The 19,868-nt window shown below is 40.7% G+C and overlaps 6 protein-coding genes across 6 annotated transcripts; 3 read left to right on the forward strand and 3 right to left on the reverse strand.

Moving 5' to 3' along the window:
- Positions 1–1,328: 1,328 nt before the first annotated feature.
- Positions 1,329–2,011, forward strand: BBK36DRAFT_152836 (hypothetical protein; the record flags this gene model as incomplete). Its single annotated transcript, XM_024897605.1, has 2 exons — positions 1,329–1,715; positions 1,793–2,011. 2 exons carry the CDS (start codon positions 1,329–1,331, stop codon positions 2,009–2,011), a joined length of 606 nt encoding a protein of 201 aa, XP_024745209.1.
- Positions 2,012–3,660: 1,649 nt separating this feature from the next.
- BBK36DRAFT_1130722 (general substrate transporter) lies at positions 3,661–5,730 on the reverse strand (the record flags this gene model as incomplete). Its single annotated transcript, XM_024891871.1, has 8 exons — positions 3,661–3,973; positions 4,034–4,135; positions 4,204–4,513; positions 4,568–4,756; positions 4,811–5,170; positions 5,243–5,347; positions 5,409–5,566; positions 5,630–5,730. The coding sequence occupies 8 exons, from the start codon at positions 5,728–5,730 to the stop codon at positions 3,661–3,663; spliced, it is 1,638 nt and encodes a 545-aa protein (XP_024745210.1).
- Positions 5,731–6,686: 956 nt separating this feature from the next.
- On the reverse strand, positions 6,687–7,866 carry BBK36DRAFT_1130665 (aldolase; the record flags this gene model as incomplete). Its single annotated transcript, XM_024891865.1, has 4 exons — positions 6,687–6,962; positions 7,042–7,320; positions 7,389–7,654; positions 7,716–7,866. 4 exons carry the CDS (start codon positions 7,864–7,866, stop codon positions 6,687–6,689), a joined length of 972 nt encoding a protein of 323 aa, XP_024745211.1.
- A 365-nt stretch (positions 7,867–8,231) lies between these two features.
- Positions 8,232–10,208, reverse strand: BBK36DRAFT_1173130 (hypothetical protein; the record flags this gene model as incomplete). Its single annotated transcript, XM_024895834.1, has 3 exons — positions 8,232–9,524; positions 9,721–10,048; positions 10,132–10,208. 3 exons carry the CDS (start codon positions 10,206–10,208, stop codon positions 8,232–8,234), a joined length of 1,698 nt encoding a protein of 565 aa, XP_024745212.1.
- A 1,232-nt stretch (positions 10,209–11,440) lies between these two features.
- On the forward strand, positions 11,441–12,228 carry BBK36DRAFT_1145362 (cyanamide hydratase; the record flags this gene model as incomplete). The annotated part of the gene is made up of 2 exons (XM_024893748.1): positions 11,441–11,660; positions 11,711–12,228. The coding sequence occupies 2 exons, from the start codon at positions 11,441–11,443 to the stop codon at positions 12,226–12,228; spliced, it is 738 nt and encodes a 245-aa protein (XP_024745213.1).
- Positions 12,229–13,499: 1,271 nt separating this feature from the next.
- Positions 13,500–14,210, forward strand: BBK36DRAFT_1145363 (hypothetical protein; the record flags this gene model as incomplete). The annotated part of the gene is made up of 3 exons (XM_024893749.1): positions 13,500–13,644; positions 13,722–13,858; positions 13,917–14,210. The coding sequence occupies 3 exons, from the start codon at positions 13,500–13,502 to the stop codon at positions 14,208–14,210; spliced, it is 576 nt and encodes a 191-aa protein (XP_024745214.1).
- Positions 14,211–19,868: the final 5,658 nt, after the last annotated feature.

Raw genomic sequence — 19,868 nt, forward strand, 5'->3', positions numbered from 1 at the left:
ATTTTGCATACCTAACTGTGCGGGCGTCGCCCTTCCACGCGTGATGCATCTTGTTTATGTTATCGCGAGTCACATTTGCCTCTATCTCCAATAGAGGCCGTGATTAGTGTTATCCAGTGGGGAAGACTAGAACGAAGCAATCTATGGGACTCTCAACAGTAGGGTAGCTCGTGGGACGATAGAGAATGTGTGAGTGGTTGATGACCCGAGGAAAAGGCTCTCATTTGCTATCTCCTGCCTCTCTTGGGATATACAAGGCTAAAAGGACGAGCGGAAACAAGTTTTTTTCACGAGATATCACTTGCACGAGAGCCATTTACTCAACATCAAGAATCTGCTTTCCTGATTAGACGATAGTTGCCCCAGCCCACGAGCCGCTTAGCCCATGGGTCGGTACCGGCAACTAAAAATCGACGTCCAACCCTTGTCGATTTCTCGCAGACTGCCTTTGGCCAAGAGTCTTCGGAGACTCGCCCAGGAATACTAGTTCCGGCCGAGTAATACTGTACTACTGGAACGACAGAATAGTAGTACTATTCGCTCCGTGCTCCGTCTATCCCCCACGAAGCATCTCTACGTTAGCCTCGACCATGGAATAGCTACCACTCTAAGCCTCAAGATGAAACATGGGTTGTGAATATGCCTGCAACAGGCTAGCTAGCACGTTTTCCTTCTCCACAAGCAAGCCGACGCCGTTGCTAAATGCGGCAACTCCAGGCACAAGCTTATGGCTCGGGTCCGGCCATTGGTCCTACACCAGCCAGAGTCTCACGATACTGCGGCATAGTCCGTCCACAACGCCCAATTTGTTTCAAGGGTATGATTCTAATCCAGAAGATGCCTGTCCTGCCATGCCTCGAACCCGCCAATGAGGAACCTCAGACGCGCGGCTGAAGCCCGATTTGGCCGCCAGTCTCTCCGCGTCTGCTCGGTAGGTTACATTGCCCGGCCAGTCTGTAGATACTACCATGATTTCGTCCGGCAATCAGCCCTAGATGTCCTGTTAGACGCTCGCCGTGATGCCGGTTTGCCGACTCACGTCAGAAAGCTTTCTTGCATGGGACGGTCTATCAGGGTGTTTTGAGCAGACGCCCTCCGGGAGCCTTGTAGGTGAGAGGCCGAATAGTATTGATGGTTGCACTATTTCGAGCTTCCCTTTTGAGCAGAGGTGAAAACACCATCGTGAGGAAAGAGGTATAAAGAGGCCAAGTCCGTTCATGATCGACACTTCTTCTTCACCAGTTCAACTCAGACAACTCAGTTCAGAACCAGGACCAACCAAAGCAGCCCTCACCAATCCAACCATCCAACCTCCTCCATCAAACACAATGGCTTTCAAGACGATGCTGGTCGCCGCTCTGGCCGCTCTCCCCTCCGCCCTGGCCTTCCCTCTCGAGTCCCGCGCCGGCTGCACCTACAACGGTCCTTGGCAGAACTTCCCCTCCATGAGCCAGTGGCTTCCCTGGACCACTGTCTTTGGCGACTACGAGCAGTCCATGGTCAACGCCGGTTCCACCTGGGACGATGTCGGCCGTATCAACGTCGCCATCAGCAACGCCGCCGCCACCATCGGTGTTGACGAGCGTGTCATCCTCGCCATCATCCTCCAGGAGTCCAGCGGTTACGTCGGTGTCCAGTGCACCGGTGGCGACGACTGCGGTCTCATGCAGTGCGAGGGCTGCCCCTCTTTCCAGGGCCAGAACGGCCTGCCCCAGGTATGTAGCCACTTTGATATACGCAACTCTGTTAAAACTGTTCTGCGATGGCGATATCTCTCTAACACGCCCTATAGGAGGACACCTCTGCCATGATCAACGGCGGTACCCAGCACTTCAAGGGCAACTTGGAGGACTGGGGCAACCAGTGGAGCGAGTCTTCCATCTACCCTGCTCTGCGCGAGTACAACTCCGGCAGCGTCGACCAGAACGACCTCAGTACTGCTGCCGGTGGCTTCGGCGTTCCCTGCTACGTCAGCGACATCGCTCGCCGCATGATGGGTGAGGTCTTCTAAGCTCTTTCTCTTGATGAGAGAGATCTGGAGGAGCTCCAAATACAAAAAGGAGGAACATGTTGAGATGTGAGGAATGAAGGTGAAGCATGATGAATCTGCTTCTCCGGTTTCGATTCACTTGTCTATATTTGCCCTTGTGGCTCTTTGAAATCCTTACCTAGAGGGTCATGTCTATATCTAGGACAAACGTAAATACATTACTTTCTACGAAACTTTTGAGATCTCATTGTGAATTGATTGATACACACAGCATCGAAGTCGGATGTCTGTAGTGTAGATGGGCTGTGAAACATTCTTGCTGCAACCAGCTGCCTCTTTTGATCATCTAATCTCATGGCAAGACTCAAAACCTGAGTCGTGAGCCGTAAAAGGACTTACACTACACGAGTAGCTAAACGTGTATTCAACCCCTGCCAAGTCCCTGCAATGTCCTGCCAGTGTGAACGAAATCCGTGGGGCAAACGTAGCGTACTCGAATAATAATCAAGAAGCGCGGCTAACTGGGCGTCCATACTGGCCAATCCAGGTACAAAACACTCACACACTGTCGTCGTGAGCATGAATCGTTTCGTCCACTGGTAACTTCCTATTTGATGTTGGGTAAGCTGACGGTGTGGAGCAGCCTCCCCCCTTGTTCGATTGATAGTGCAGTGTCGGGAATCTTATCTACGCAATAGGGCCGAACGGCAGCAGAGGATTGTTTCTTCTTCTTTTTTGGCACCGAGATGAATGAACTTCACGGGCTATGCGGGTTCATGCAGCTTCCCTGTATGGCTCTCGGCAATGCATCCTCGCTTGCGATTGCGATGATGGGCATGTTCTTCCGGGCTGCGTTGCTTCATCCCCAACCGTCACAACGACTGCCCGGTTTCTAATATGCACCCTGTCACAGTGGAACAGTTGCATGTGATTGTGCTGTAGCCTAATCGACAGACCAATGTGCTCCAATATTCCAGGTCCAAAATTTTCGGGACGATCTTCCGGATTTTCACGTCCAAACTCATCCTTCTATGCAAACTCCACTGATCATCCTTGGTGGAATCTGCACAGCTTCGGTACCTGACGATCACTGGCATCCGACAAGATGAGCTGAAACAAGTTGAATCCTTTGCAAAACGAGCGTCACTTCATGCGGTCTAATAACTCCATCATGCATGCCGTTTGAACAGAGCACCGTAGGAGTAAGAGTCACGAATTTGCAACTCTCTTTCGACTAATCGGCGTGCGGAGGGGTGATGTGGTTAGTACATGCCCGTCACTCGTCTACCTTCAGGGAATCGTTTCACTCTCCGAAGAATTTTTGTATTAGCAAATGTGCTCATCCCAATACAATACCTTAGACTGTGTTGATCCCTCACAGGACTAAGAGCGGGCCGTACCGACTGGATATTCGTATGTCATTCATCTCACCCGATCGGCGGATTCACACAGCTGGGCGTTCTAGCTCTCAATAAACTATCGTCATCTGGGCAGAAGTAAGATGCATCTTGATGTTCAAGAGTGCAACTTAGCTCAGCCACCGAATGGCTACAGCCTGCATCAGGATGAGAGGTCTCGTCAGTCTTCGACAGGCGTACATACGACGAGAGCAACGAGATTATATTCTACAAATTAGAGCAGAATAAAAGATACAGTGAAACAAATCAACATTAGTCCTTGGTGAATACCTCCGCATCCTCTTTGACAACTTCGCCGTGGGATTGGCCCGGGAAGAATTCCCTTCTGTCCTCGGTGTATCCACTGTGGTAAACAATTAGCAGCCATAGACACAGATTCATCACGACGAGTTGTACGTACAAGATAACGTCAATCTCATCCAAAGTCTTGCCCTTTGTTTCAGGAAGAAAGAAAAAGGCCCAAACAGTGGCTAGGAGCATCCAGGAAGCAAAGAAGAACCAGGTGCCGTAGCCAAGAGAGCTGAAAATGTACGGCAGAGCCTTGGTAATGACAAACTGGGTGAGCCTGCATTTTGTGATCATAGGTTAGCTGCGGCCATGTACGGTGAGTCAAAAGTATGCTCACCATTGGCAGAGAGCTGCCCATGTTCCGGAAAAATTACGCAGAGCCCCCGGAAAGATTTCGGCCGCGACGATCCATGGAATGCCGTTCAGGCCAAATGACCAGCTACATAGAAACGAGTTGGGTTAGCAGGGGTCTGGAAGGCATCGGGCTTTTTGCTTGGGTTGGCTTACAAGACGGAGTATATCATAATCATGCCGGTTGCGGCTTTGCCCCCCGCCGCGGTGGACGGCGAAAGCTCCTGTCCGGCTTTAATAATGTCCGCCGGATGTCCGATCTTGACGTATGCGCCAATGATCCAAAGACAAATGGAGCAGGCAATAGAGGAGAGGATAGTGGGATGCCGACGACCCCATATATCGATCAAGAACACGTAGAAAATAATCGAGGCAACCGCCTTGACAAGACCGTAGATGCCAGTGTATAGGGAGACATCCTGGATTCCAAGGGAGGCAAAGAGTGTGGGCGAATAGTAGTTGATGGCTGTATTCGGTATTGGTAAGCTAGAGAGCATCTTTCACGAGTTTCATGCCTTACCTGCAGCCCCAGACATGTTTTGCAGGGCAAAGGAGCAAAAGACCAAGATGATGCGATTCCGCATGCCCTTTCGCGACAGCTCATATAGAGCTCCACGAAACAGTGCCCACGACCCTGTGCCGTATCTGCTCGCAATGTTGTTTTCTTCCAAAATTCGACCTCGAATCATCTCTACGTCCTGTTGCAGGTCTGCGCCCTCCTCGAGTTAGCTGGCTTCTTCCCATTTATGTCAAGGCCACTTACACTCGTGATCTCGAGGGATGCGTCGAATTTCCTCCAGCGCCTTGGTTCCGTCTTCAACCCTATCTTTCCTAAAAAGCCATAGCGGACTTTCATGAAGCATGACACCTCCAATAAGTAGCATGCCGCATGGCACAATTTGGATAGCCATGGGGATACGCCACGAGGCTGTGGAATTTACATCCATGGTCTGATTGATGCCGTAGTTGATCCAGAAGCCAATCACCGAGCCGAGCTGGTAGGCGATTTCGAAAAGGCCGGTGAGGATTCCGCGAATCGAAGGAATGGAGAGCTCTGCGATGTAACTCGGAACAGTCGCAGTAATGCCGCCACAAGCAAGGCCGGTAAGGACTCGACCAGCATCTTTACATCCAAAGTCAGCCTGGAATGGACATACAAAGGCATAGAACTTGGATGAAATATGACCAGACTTACAGATGTTAGACAGAGAATGGGTCGCTGCTGTCATTATGACTGCGCCAACGAGGAAGACGACGTTGGAGATGAAGAGCGCCCACTTTCGGCCGACCTTTTCCGTGACTGTTTTTCCAAAGTCAGCATTCTACGCCCATGTATGGTTCAAAGTCTTCTTGAGACCTACTGAAGAAGCAGAAAATGGCACCGAAAAAGGCACCGGCCTGGAACGCAGAGGTGATATTGCTCGAGATGCTGTTGGCATCCGCTGGCGAAATGTGAAAGTCTCTCTTGAAGCTGGCACGAGCAATCGTCGTCCCGATGAAGGCTCCATCATAGCCAAAGCTGATTTACTCGAGCATTAGAACAAGATCTCATTTGACTTTCAACAAGAGGCAGAGGACTCACAGCAGAGAACCGGTAGCGATGATGGCGGTTTCGAGGTATAGGCGCCAGTTGTACACCTCCTTCGGCGTCGGTCTATCTTCAACCGCGCGAAATCCGCCCATGGTGAATAATGATGGCAGGCCTTTCGTTCCGCAGTTGATATGAAATCTGTGCAATAGTAGATCTCGAGGCCATCTAGAAGCCAGCAGAGACAAACGACAACTGGAAACCGCCTATGATATATGAAAGTCTTGCGGTCTGTCTCTCATGCTGTTCACCTTCGTACCATCGGATCTGGCGAGAAAGATGGTGGGGTCTTCGCCAACTAGCAGAGAATATCCGGGGGATTGTCCCTGTCGAACCGTTTACGCGATACCCCAGCTTTTGGCGAGTGGCGTCGTGCGGGGGAAATGCGGAGGCACACGAAGAACGGAAGATCAGCCCTTCGAAGGAAACGAGAACATCGTCTCTCCGTCGAGTCACGAGTGCCTTTACAAATTCTGTCGGCAAAGGCTGGGGTTATTCAAGCCTTCTTTGTCTTAGAACAAGAGGCCTACGTGGTTTGCCGACGGTTTATGGCTGGTGGCGCAGCGCTATGGAAAGAGAAGTGGCGAAGATGAGGCCAATGTGGGTGGAAAGTGGGTGATGGAAATAGTAGCTAAGCGACGTACCCGACATCCGAGCCGATCGGCTTCCTCCGTGAGTCGACATGACCTTGGGGTTTGTTCATGGAATCGTTGGCCACATAGAGTGAGAGTGAGTCTATGACTATTGAGATCAGCTGTGCTCCAAGTTCGGTAGCGAGATGTCATTAACCAGTCCAAGTAACATACCTGACAAGGTAGGCTATGGGTCGTGGGAAAGGTAAGGTAAGGTAGCCTGCCATATCATGTTTGCATTGGCTCACAAGGGAGAACAGAGCAAGAGTGAGACCAAAGCCAGTATCATCAACAATTACTGCGGTGACCTAGGTAGTTCAATAGTGCCAGCGTACGGTCAAAGTTGCGAATGCCTTCTCTCTTTATGAACACGCCTTCTACAAGACCTTTCTACAAACCTTGTCCGCGCCTGTTCGCCATCATAAAGTCTCCAGCGGAATGCTCTTCTCCGTCTCTTTCAGGACTCCGACCACTCCAACGATCCATTCCTGCTGCGCAACGTTGTCAAACCTGGGATACGGCCGACGGCAGTGACAGCTCTCCTCTGGATAGCCTCGCAGCTTCGCCACTACCCATTTCGTCCCGTTAATGCCGCCTTTGGCGAAGCCCCATTCTGTCTTTGCGAGCTCAAGCTGCAGTGCTGTAGCCTCCTTCACCTTTCCTGCAACAAAGAGTTTGTAGATTTGTATACATGTCTTTCGTAAGCGCAGGAAATCGTTAGCCTCAGTACCTTCTGACAAGCTCAAACAACCAACGAATCTTCACCAGTCTCACCTTGGGATAGAGGTTCGCTACACCAGTAATGGTACCAGTACCTCCGACAGATAAAGCCGGCACCAGCCAGTCGCTCTGACCAGCAAGGGCACTAAATTTGTCTGGAGTATATGAGGCAGCAATCCGGGAAACCTTGGCAATGCCGCCACATGTGAGCTTCACACCGACAATGTTCGGATGCTTGGCCAAGCGATCGAGCATTTCCGAGTCGACATCGAGTCCGGCGACAACAGTAGGATAGTTGTATATCACGACAGGAACCGGGCTCGCATCGGCTGCCTGTCGCGAACTTTGCCGTTAGCATTTGCCTCCCATGTCAGTTGGTTTAGATGAAGACTGTTTCATACTTCTTCGAAGAATGCGACGATACTGTCCTTGGTCATTGCAAAATGAAAATAGCTAGGCACAAGCATCAGCACGAAATCTGCGCCCGCTTCTTTGGCCAGTTTCGTTTCTGCAATGACATCTCGTGTGCACTGCCCAGAGCATCCAACAGTGATGGGGATGTCCGGTCTTCCAGCTCGAGTAGCAACGCGGCGTGTCATGGTGATGAGCTTAAGCTTTTCATCTTGAGTCAACGTCACGGCTTCGCCGTTGGTGCCCGCGATGACAACTGGACGTCGTCCGCATTAGCTGCTAACATTTGATCGTTAGATGTATGGGTATGCCCTTACTGCCATGAAGACCGGAGCCAATGAGGAAGGTCAAGTGTCTCTCTTGTAACTCCCAGTCTACTTCTTGAGAGGCGCCGTTGGTGAACCAGGTGAGACTGGGCACATGGATGCCAGGCGGAAATGCCCTGGCTGCTTGCTGTGACGAGCCCATGGTTGTATAAGAGCGGGCCAAAGAAGAATGAAGGTATTAATTGGAAGGGAATAGAACCGTGAAGCCTGAATGAGCTGTCTTTTAATGCTGGAGATGCTATTCAATGCCTTATATACCGCTTCATGAAAGACGATATGAGAGGAATGTATACACGCATCAATTGAGGAACCCGAGAGTCCATTCTGTCCCCAGATGGAGTCAGATTGGATCTCCTTTGCTCAGCATCCAATAAATCGTCCATCGAAGCGCCTCACACCAATCCAACTCGAAGCGATGGGCGTGGAGAAGCCGTTGCCGACGAGAGGCTATTCCCGACATTGCCGACCCGACGAGCCACCACCATTGCCAACTTGGTAGCGATGAAATCACAAGATGGCAAAGCAGGAATTAAAGACCGCATGCATCACAGATCGAATATCCGCCCGAGCCTTGGACGCCTCCTGACGAGCCTGCACCTCCTCCAAGACCCGCGCCGTGATCCTCGCATTCCCAGCAACACCCTCCATCCGCACAATCTGGGCTCGAATCCACGCCCTCTCCTCCGGATCCTGCTCCTCCACGCCTAGCATCAGCAGCGGCCAGAGCATGTTCACCGGTAGCGAATCCTCAGGAGCCAGGTCCGATGAAATCTGATGCGCCAGCTTGCGAATCTGCCCAAGCGCATCGGTCGCCTCCTTGGTCAGGGGGAGGTGTTTGTACGCGACGCGATGGAGATGCACTTTGCTGGCGTAATAATTGGACAAGTACGTGCGGAATGCTCTGGTGATGGTGAATGCCAAGTTTGCTGATATGTGAGGCTCCGACAGCTTGCCCGCAACGGCGTAGTCCATCAGCGGCGGCCGCTGGTCATACAACGTTCGCAGATCCGTGGCAATGGAGGCGCCAATATTCATGACTTCGATCTCGTCTTCCACGGTGCCTCTTGACCGATGCCAAGGATCAATCTTAGAGATGCGACCCATGAAGCTCTGCACCTTTTGGAAAAAGACGATGCCGGGTTGATAGAGGACTTGAAACAGGACGTCCTCGACATCATCGCTGGCAGCGTCGGGGCTCCTCGAAGTCTCATCCGTCTCGGCGTCGAAACTCGCAGGCGAGGCCTCTACGAGTTCAATTCCATCGTCTTGAGATAGGAACAGCCCCTCGCCCCCGGCCGACACCGCGCGAGCATCCAACAGCCGAATCCAAAGAAGGACTTGCTTCTCGACATGGGAGAACGAGGCTTTATCCCCCTTTTGAAGAATATTGTACGCTTGTTTCAGGTATCGATGAGCCGTATCGAGCCTGGATTCAATGATTTCAACATAGCTCAAGAAGAATAAGGCGGCGAGCAGGCATTCGCGTGCTAGACTATGTCCAGTGAGAGAGTCGTGGCCCTGGGCTTCCACTTCCATGGTCGCTTCGTGGTAATGGCTTTGGTCGTCAAAGGTCGACGACGGGTTACTCCGACATATCAGAGTATTTGAGAATGCCAATATGGCGCAGCGCAGGACGCGAGAACTCTTTGACATTGCGACGAGGCCTTGACGAATGGAGAACCATTTCCTCTGGGACTCAACCCCAGCAAGGATTGGCGGAGTGGCAGATTTAGCAAAGAACTCCATGAGTCTCTCGCTTGAAGTAGAGTTAGTTTGATCTAAATTTTGGTCTCCGTTGTTCTGAATCGCCTCAGCGTCTTGGAACGGAGTCATGATGAGATGATCCGCATGATTGTGTGCATACGAACTGAATTCCTAAGAGGCCGTCAACAACTTTCCCTCTCTTCAGCCTTGCTTCCTGAGGAGACGAGAAATGGATAAATCGTCTTGAATAGCAGATGCACCAGCGTTAGCAGCCGAACTGAAGGACACTTACCACCTCATTCGCGGGCATTGCAAGGCTGGTCGCCATGTCAGGGCTCTCTTGCTGCCAAAGACTACTGCTGGGATCCCACATGAAGCTCGCATAGTCAAACACCTCGTCCATAGCCTGCAGCGTCCGCAGCCCCGATGCGGTTGGTGATGGGTCAGTAGACGGCGATAGAGCCAGCTGATGACTCGACGATGTGGCGCTCTCGCCATTGGTGTCCTGTCGCGGCTTTGCTAACGCAGCAGCGTGATGCGGTCGCCATTTGCACTCTAGATTCAGACGCTCGCAATGGGAGCACCTTGGCCGCTGTTCATCGCACTTTACTTTGCGGCGCCTGGTTCGTTCGCAAAGATAGGTGTGTTAGCAGTGCACTGAGTGTTATAAAGATCGTAGAAGTTGCCCTAAGACAGGACTCACTTGCAGGTCAAGCATCCGCATCGCGACCTGTTGTAGCGCCTAGTTGGCCCAGAGCGTCGTGGAGAGACTGCGTTCATATCGTCATCCCGGAGAGAGAGCAGGCCTGACAAATTGATGAATCATATATCGCTTTAGCTAATCATGAAGCACCCTAGAATGCATCTTTTCGAGTGGTAAAAGGGAGGAATATGGCGTGAAGTGATGACACGGCTAGTACACGAAAGCTGGGGAAACAGATGGGGAAATCATGCACCCCAGGCTGGAGTCTAGGCAAATGGAGTTAGTAACACCGCGAGTTGAACCCATTTACTTCATCATGTGACGCGTTCGCAGTCAAGGTGATAACAAGCAATCTTCATGGCATTCGTTGCGTAGATTCAGTCACCGAAATACATGCTGATGAGTCGGTGTAGACGCGAATGGCGACAGAGTACAAGAAATTATCGCAGGATACCTACCTTAGGTCTCATACAGTCCTCTGCCTAGCAAGCACTCAACTGGTAGACTGCAAAGGGTTACCGTATTCCGTATTCGACACTGTGTTTTGTCCAGTGTCGGTGGGCTACATACCTATGCAACTGCTTACTACTGTACGTTTTCACACATTGAATGGCTCGTCTCATAGGCCAGTCATGCCGGTCTTTCTCAGTCAAGGCAAGTATACAAGAACAATGAGCATAACTCACGTACACCTCGTAAGTTCACAACTTTGTCTTCACACAAACCCCAATCGCTCGTACATACCAAATCCAGAAACGTGAACATCTGATCAGCCATTCAGGTCCCGATTTCGGCTTTTGCTTACCTCCCCCTTACCCTCCCCCATATCGCCGACGGCCATTATACTCAACTCTGCCCCGCCACCAGATTACCCGATTAGGAAACCTGTGATGCCGTCAGGCCGTCGTTTCAGGCATTCACTTTCAGAGCAAAGTTGTATTTAAGTCGCGACAATTCTGGCTTTCTGACAGAATCTTTCCAATCCAGAATTCATCAGCATTCTCAGCAATCTTCACCAACCCTCAATCCATTATCAGTTCCAAGAATTTCCAACCAAAAAAAAGCAGAACTCCCTTCTCTACCACCTCGTCTCCCCTCTTATACCACCTCCAAGTCTCTGCCTGATTTCTCAACCTCAACCTGAAGCCTCGCCGCCTCGAGGTGAGCCTCTGCTTACGTCATCCCGTCCAACCCTCATCACCACTACAACGCCGACATGAATTTCCTCCTATACCTTTCATCAGCATTTTATCTGATATTTCTAAATCAATACGCTGTCGCTAACATATCGACTCGTCAGCCCATCAATATGTCGGCAAATGAAATCAAACAGAACGGCTGGACCTCTGTCCCCCTGGATCCAAGCAAGCTGTTCGGTGGTGAACCCTTCAAGAACCGCCCGGGGCCACTCCTCGTCGCCGACATCAAGTTCCCGGATGACGATCCTATCGTTGCCAAGGTCCAGAACTATGCCAAAGAAAAACTGCCTGTCCAAACTTTCAATCACAGCATGAGGGTCTTTTATTTCTGTATGCATCTTCCAACAACTTGAGCACAGTATATAACTAACATTGTACAGCAAGCGCTATCATCAAACAACAATTCCCTGAGCATGCAGAGACCTTCTCGCCCTCCACTCTCGCCCTGACCTCCCTCCTTCACGACATCGGCACCGCCGAGGAAAACTTGGCTGCCACACACATGTCGTTCGAGTTCTACGGAGGCTTCAAGGCCCTCAACCTCCTCCTGGAGCTGGGAGCCTCCAAGGACCAGGCCGAAGCCATCGCTGAGACCATTATCCGTCATCAGGACCTCGGCACGGTCGGAAACATCACGTTTCTCGGTCAAGTCATCCAGTTGGCCACAATTTATGACAACGTTAGCGACCACCCGTACCTGAAGAACATTACGGAAATCATTCACACCGACACTCTCATGGATGTGATGAAGGCTTACCCTCGTCTGGGGTGGCTCGGGTGCTTTGCGGACACCATTGATCGCGAAGAGAAGCTCAAGCCGTGGTGCCACAGCACTCACATTCCCGACTTTGCTCAGGCCATTCGCAACAACACCTTTATGCAGCCATATGAGACTTAAAGTACTTCAATTATGCTGAGCCATGCTGCAAGCCTGTCATAAGCAAAGGTCAATAGGTATCGTCAAGAGATGGAGAAATGTAAAATGTCATTCGTTTATTATCAGCTAGCAAATCAATGCAATCCCTCATCGACCACATTCCTCGTCGCATATTACTAATTCTATCTTCAGCACCTTCGCGTGCGCTGAGTGATGGGCTACCTGCGCTCGTGTACTAGCTTCTCATGTCGATCAAGACTTTTATATGAACGTCTTGTGACCCTGAATTGACTGAAGTAAGCCGTCATTGGCAGAGCGCAACAAGACAATTGAAGAGGATTGATCACGTCAAGAGAAGTACATTGCTTCTCAGGCACAAGTACGCTCATGAAATAGTATTGGAGACTGTATTTTCATCTCAGAGCTCCCTAAAGAGGATAGGGTAGAAGTCTGCCTCTAATACAACTCTCACCAAACTGTATAAGAATGGTTGCATTTATCTACTGAACTGCATGGAAAGGAATTGCAAGGAGCGCCCGAGGAGCGTAAGAGAGGCCGGCCTAAGACGTTAAGATAGATGATTGATAGAATGTTGAGGGTATTCACCTTCGAGTCCGCTTCCGAGCTCCAAACAGCCATGTTATCATTATAAGTCAAACAGCACTAAAACCTAGCACATACGACCATAGGTAGAGGAGAACTCGGGGTCCCGTCTGCTCCCCCATAGATAAGCCTCTAACCGGCAGATTAGTAGTTGGGTGGGTGACCACCAGCGAACACCGGCTGTTGTATGTTTTTGCCCTTTTTTATGTCTTTCTTTTCTTTTTTTTGCTTGCCTTGTTGCTGTCCTCTCAAGTGGGTGACTTGCTAACATCTTCCGGTGGGTTTCGGGGGCATTGTATGGAGATATCTCCTTCAACTGATTGTAACTCATGATCGATCTTCTCCAACGACGTCTCTTATGCAGGGTGTACTATCGACTGTGTTAGAATTCGCAACATGCCGGCTTGGCATCGAATAGCGGTGTAGTGGTCTCACTTTACCGTAACACATGAAGCCTATGCTGCCGGTGGCCAAGAGTGAACAGGACCATGGCTGGTTACCCAAGAGATCGTGTGCTATCCGCCACGATTTCTGAGTTGCACACATGCAAATAGGTTATATATGCTACCAGCAGACAGTGAGACTAGCATTATGGATCCTACTCGAGCTTACCACACACTTCTTATACCCCGGAGTTCTCGATCCTGATACAGAGAGTAGATACGACGCTTTTGCAACGGCCGTCAACAATGACTTCCTCTATCCAGGAGATCATTCTGGCTCCTTATCTCTCCGATCCTTCCTCTCCGGAGGGCCGCGAGGTCGTTCAAGGCGTGTACAACGCAGCCTCAACATGGGGCTTCTTCCTACTGACCAACCCACCTATGACGCAAAGTCAGCAAACAGTCCTCCTAGACCCAGCCAAGCAATTCTTCAACCTCCCCCTAGTCGAAAACAAGGCCCTCAAATAGTCTTGTTCCGCTGCTTCAAGTACACTCCGTCAAATGAAGCTATGGAAGCGGATCACCCAAAGCAAACCTTTGGAAAAGGCGAATACACGGACTTTGGCTATCTGATTATTCTACAGGTCGACTCGCCTGGTCTTCAGGTACATGTTTGACCAAACCACACACGGTCGCTTCCGCTCACGCCCACACCGCGTGTAGCGCCCAGCTCCCGGCTCGCCTCCCCGCTACTCGTTCCCCCTGCTCTTCGACTTCGCCTGGAACGCAAAGATGCAGTGCATCTCTCTCAACCATCTGCCGCCGCTCACCGGGGACGAAGAGAAACTCGCTCACAAGCACTGGGCGAGCACGACTTTCCGACAGGTCGAGGGCACACGGGCGCAGGATCTTGCCAGGAAAGTGCAGAAAGTGTTTCCAGATCAGAATCTGCCTGATTTTGAGCCCAATTCCGCCTTCGACGAGGTTCAAGAGGGTGACCAAAGTATAGAACTGTGACGCTGTGCTGATAGTGTTTGTTCATGTCACACGTGCCCTAGCACGTGATCTAGATATCAGGACTAATAGCCTATAACGCCAGCAGGAAGTCTATTTATTTATTTTCCTTTTTTCTAAATAGCCTTAGTAGCTCTAGCTATTTTATAATACTAGAGTTTTCCCTAGTTTAAGGTTTAATAAGTTATAAGCCCTTAGCTTTTATTACTAAATTACTTAATTTTATTATTATTTTATAACTTTTTTAATAATTATTATTACCTTATTTTAAATGCATTTATTAATGCTATTTATTATTATTTTTTTATTATTATTTTATAACCTTTTTTTATTAACTTTTTTTAACCTTTTAAACCTTAATAGTCTCTTTATTTTTTATAACTTTTATTATAAATAATAACTAGATTATTAAGATCTTTATTCTTTAATCCTTTATAAGATAACTCTTTATAAGATAACTCTTTATAAGATAATCCTTCTTTAAGAAATACTATAATAGTATAATTTAATAGCACTATTATAAATATATAGAATATATAAAGTTTAATAGCTAATAATATATTTAATAAGGCCCTTAGTAGTCTTAAAGCTAACTTCTTCTTTTTTATAACTCCTTTAAAAGGTCTTAATAACTAGAATATATAGTATTAAAAGCTTAAGATTAATATATTATTAATAAGAATTTAAAATATTATTAAAGGTATTAAAGTTAACTTAGCTAATTTTAAAAACCTTATTATTATTATTATTAAGAGGATTATAATATAAAAATAAAAAAATATAATAGCTATAGGATTTATTATTAATAGCTTATTTACTTAGATTTAAATAAAGCTAAATTATAAAGGCTTTAATAATAATAACTTTATAATAAAAGATTTACTTATTATAATAAAGACTATTATTTTTAAAGCTTTAGCTAAAGAAGCCTTTATAATAATCTAGGAATTTAATAAACTAGATTAAAGCTAATTTATAATACTTAAAGCTTATATATTAGCTTTAATAAAAGCTTAAATAAAAATTTAATATAAGTATTTTAATATACTTAAAGCTTAGTTTATAACTATAGCTTTAATTAGCCTTAAATATATAAATAAAAGCTAATATAAGCTTTAGATTATTAACTTTTATTAAGGTAAGGAGATTAATAAAAATAAACTTATTAAGTTCTTATACTTATAAGCTAATAAAAAAGCCTATAATAAAAAGAACTTTAATACTTTTAAGTAGACTTTATTATTTAATAATAATAATAAAAATAAGGCTTTTATTAAAAATAACTTAAAGACTAAAAAGCTAAAATATAATTATATTATTAAAGACTATTATAAACCTTATAAGCTAAAGTAATATTAATAACTTTATTTTAAACTTTATTTTAAAAACTTTAAGGACTTTTAATAAGGCTTTTATCTTAGCTTTAGCTAAGGCTATTAAGGCTTTTTTTAATAAGAAAATACTTAAAAAAAGAATAAGTTTATTAAAAAATAATAACCTTTTAAAAAAAATGCTAATATTATAAAAGCTAGTTAATTATTTTTAAGTATAACTATTATATTTAATACCCTAGCTATTATAAAGTTAATTAAAGATAATAATAATAATATTATTAAGATTATATATTATAAAGGATTAAGCTATAACTTTAATTTTATTTTTATAAACTATAGTATTAGTTATAATAATATTATAATTAACTTAAGCTATAACCTTTACTACTTTAATAACCTAAAGTAGTTTATTTTTATTTAAATAATTAATAATACTAATATAATATTTACCTTTAATAGCAGTATTTTAAAAACTAAAAGTATAAGTATAATAATAATCCTACTACTTAATAATAAAGACTTAATATTAAAAAATATTATATACTTACTTTTAATAATAGTAAATATATTTAGTTTAAGGACTTTTAAATATAAAAATATCTTTTATAACTTTATTAATAATTAACTAGTTTTTTAAAAAGATAATTAAGTTATTTTTATTATTAAAGTTTTTTAAAAGTATAATATTATTATTTTTAAAACTCTTTTACTATTAATTAATAAATACTATAACTTTATTATATTATTTAATAAAGCCTTTATTAAAAATATAAAATTTAGCCTTATATATAAAAGACTAGGCTATATTAATAAAGACTAAGTGCTAAAAGCTTACTATTACTTAAGGATTTAAGTAAATATAATAATATTAGTAGATTTTTATTATAAGGCTTATTATTTAGCTAAATTTAAGGCTATTATTAGCTATATATTATTAATAAAGCTTATAAAGTTCTTTTAGTATATTTTTTAAAATACTATTTTTTATATACTTATTAGCTATAAAAGATTTAAAATCTTACTTTATAATATTAATACTTATATTAAGTATTAATAGCTAATTCTTATTACTTTTTATAAAAATACTATAAAAAAGCTATATAACTAGAAAAAATAAATAAAAATCTTTAATAATAGCTATAAAATATAAGTTATAGCCTTTAATAATATAGCTAAATTTTTAAGTAATAATATTTAAAATTAATTTTATAAAAATAGCTTTATTTTAAAAACCTTAATAGCTTATACTTTTAAATAAAATAGTATAATTAAATATATTAATAAAACCTTTATAAACTTAGCTAAAGTAACTTACCTTAAAGTTAAATTATTAAAAATACTATAGCTATTATATATAAAAGCTGCTATTTATACTTATAATATACTTTTAACCTTATTAAATAAAAAAAAAATCTTTTTATTAAAAAAGATATTTAATATTATTTAAGTTAATTATAATTATAATATTAAATATATTAAAATTTAAGAATATATAGTATATATTAAAAAGAATAATAATTAAAAAGTTAAAAGTATAAAAATATAGCCTAAAGCTACTAAAGGATTTTTTATTAAACTAGAAGGTCTTTATAATTATTATATAAAGTTTATTTAAAAAATAAAAATAAAGTTATTAAATTATAAAATATATAATTTTAAAAAACTAATAATAAAGCTACTGCTAATAAACTTATTATAAAATATAAAGTAGTTTTTATTAACTTTAAGATTAAAAAAGGTAGCTAGATAATAATTAGCTAAGTAGCTAAATAATAATAATATATTATAAATCTAAGACTTATTACTATTTAAAAAATCTTAAAAGCTAATTAAAAAGCTAATATTAATAATTTTATATATTTTAAGGCTAATAATAATATTAATAATATTCTTTAATAATAACTTTAAGACTAATTTAATAAAAGAAGGTATTTTTAAACTTTAAAACTTACCTTTTAATATAAGATATAAAAAAATATACCTTTAGCTAATTAAGAATACTATAACTTATATAACTATTATTTAATTAAGCCTAAAGTTATTTATATAGCTATAGCTGCCTTTAAACTTTAAGCTATTAATATTATTATCCTTACCTTTTAAAGTCTTATACTATTAACTAAGATTATAATTAATTCTGCTTAATAAGTTAAAATAAGCTAGTTAATTAATATAAATATAAAGTAATAAAAGCACCTTTTATAAAGACTTCTTTATATTAATTATAAAGTATTATATAAAAGTAAAGGAAAAAAAGCTATAATAATAATTAAAATTATTAAATTATATAAATAAGATTAAGTTATTAAAAAATAGCTAAACCTTATAATTTTTATTACTTTAAAAGTTTAATAATAGTTAAATAAAAGTATAAATATCTTAAAGAATTAGTATAATATTAAAAAAAAAGCCTAATTATAAAATTAAATAGTTTTTAATTATAAAAAAATAATATAATAATCTTTTAAAAAAAAAGACCTAGTTATTAATTAATTTATTAAAAAATATTATTATTCTTAATAATAAATAAATATATAATAAAAAGTATTTTATTAATAAAGACCTTATAGTAAAGGCATGCTTTATAATATAAAAAAACTAGCTATAAAGAATAAACTATATAATAAAAAATATTTATATTATTATAGCTTATTTAGCCTTAATTAAAGTCTTTTACTTTATTATTACTATTAATAATCTTAAATAGTAATAATTTAATATTATTATTATATTTCTTAATATTAATATTTAAGATAAAGTATATATATATTAGCCTTAAGAGTTTAATAATAAATTTAATTATATTTATTATTTATAAAAAGCCTTATATAATTACCTTAAAGTACTATTATAATAGTTTAAAAAAGTTATATAGCTACTAGTTATTATAGGCTTTAAGCTACTAGAATTAAAACTTTATATTTTTAAATATAAAGATAGTATTATTTTAATTTTATATATTAATAATATAATAATTATAGTATTAAAGATATTAACTATTTATAATATAATAATATAACTTAAAAGTCTTTTTAAAATTAAAAAACTAAAGGATATAAAGGTCTTTTTAAGCCTAAAGGTTTATAAAGACTAAAAGAATAAAATAATTACCTTTATATAAAAGTCTTATATTAAGAAAGTTATTATTAAATTTATATTAATAATTTAAAATATTAATAAAACCTTATAGCTATTTAAAAAGTAGCTTTTTTATAACTAAAAGATAATAAAAGCTATTATACTTATAAAAAAATAATTTAAATATATTAAAAGCCTTAACTTTATCTTAATAAGTACTAGACTTAATATAACCTATATAACTTAAAAGATATATAAAGCTAATACTAATTTTATAATATATTATAAAAAAATAATATAATATCTTTTTTATTATTTAAAAAGTATTATTAACTTAAGTATTAAACTAAGTAATAAATATTAAATTAATAACCTTAACTTAAAGGTTTATATAAATACTGCTTTTATAAATAACCTAGCTAAATAATTTAATATAGTAAGCTATATTATAATAATTAAAAATAAACTAGTTTTTTAAAAAAGTAAAAAGTAAATTATTATTATTATAAGCTTTATTAAAGTAAAGTTTATAAACTTAACTTTAGCTAAAATATTAGCTATTTAAATTAAAAAGATTTTTAATAACCTTAATATTAATAACTAAAAGCTAATAATCTTTTATATTAATTCTTAAAATATAAGAATTATTATTTTAAGTAAATATAATATAACTTAAACTAAATATATAAATATATAATATAAGTAAATAATTAACTATATAAAAAGAGGTAATTTTAAAATATAATAAATTATTACTTAAGAAATAATAGCTAATAGCCTTATAAAGCCACTTACTAAAATTAAGTATACTAAATTTATAAAGCTCTTAAAGATAGTTATTCTTACTTAAAAAGCTTATAACTTATATAAAGGTTCTTGCTTTTTTATATTATTATAAGAAGTTTTTCTTACTTTCCTACCTTATAATATAAAAGGACTTATAATAGCTTTACTTTTAAAGCCTAAGAGCCTTAAGCTTCCTCTTATTTTATCTTTTCTTATATTTTTATTATTTTTTATTCTTCTTTCTTTATTTAGTAAAATAGATTTATAATAAAGAAACTTATAAAATAAAAGGCATACTGCTTATAGCACTAACTTTATAGCTTAACCAGCCCTTAAGTAACACTTTATCTTAAAGAAGAGGTTATCTAGACTTAGTAAAGTGCATTAACTATACTAAAGTTATTAATTTTATAAATAGTAAGACTACTAAAGGTTAAATATACTCTAAGCTAGCCTGCTATAA

Source organism: Trichoderma citrinoviride (genome assembly GCF_003025115.1).
Source record: "Trichoderma citrinoviride strain TUCIM 6016 unplaced genomic scaffold BBK36scaffold_21, whole genome shotgun sequence".
NCBI lineage: Eukaryota > Fungi > Ascomycota > Sordariomycetes > Hypocreales > Hypocreaceae > Trichoderma > Trichoderma citrinoviride.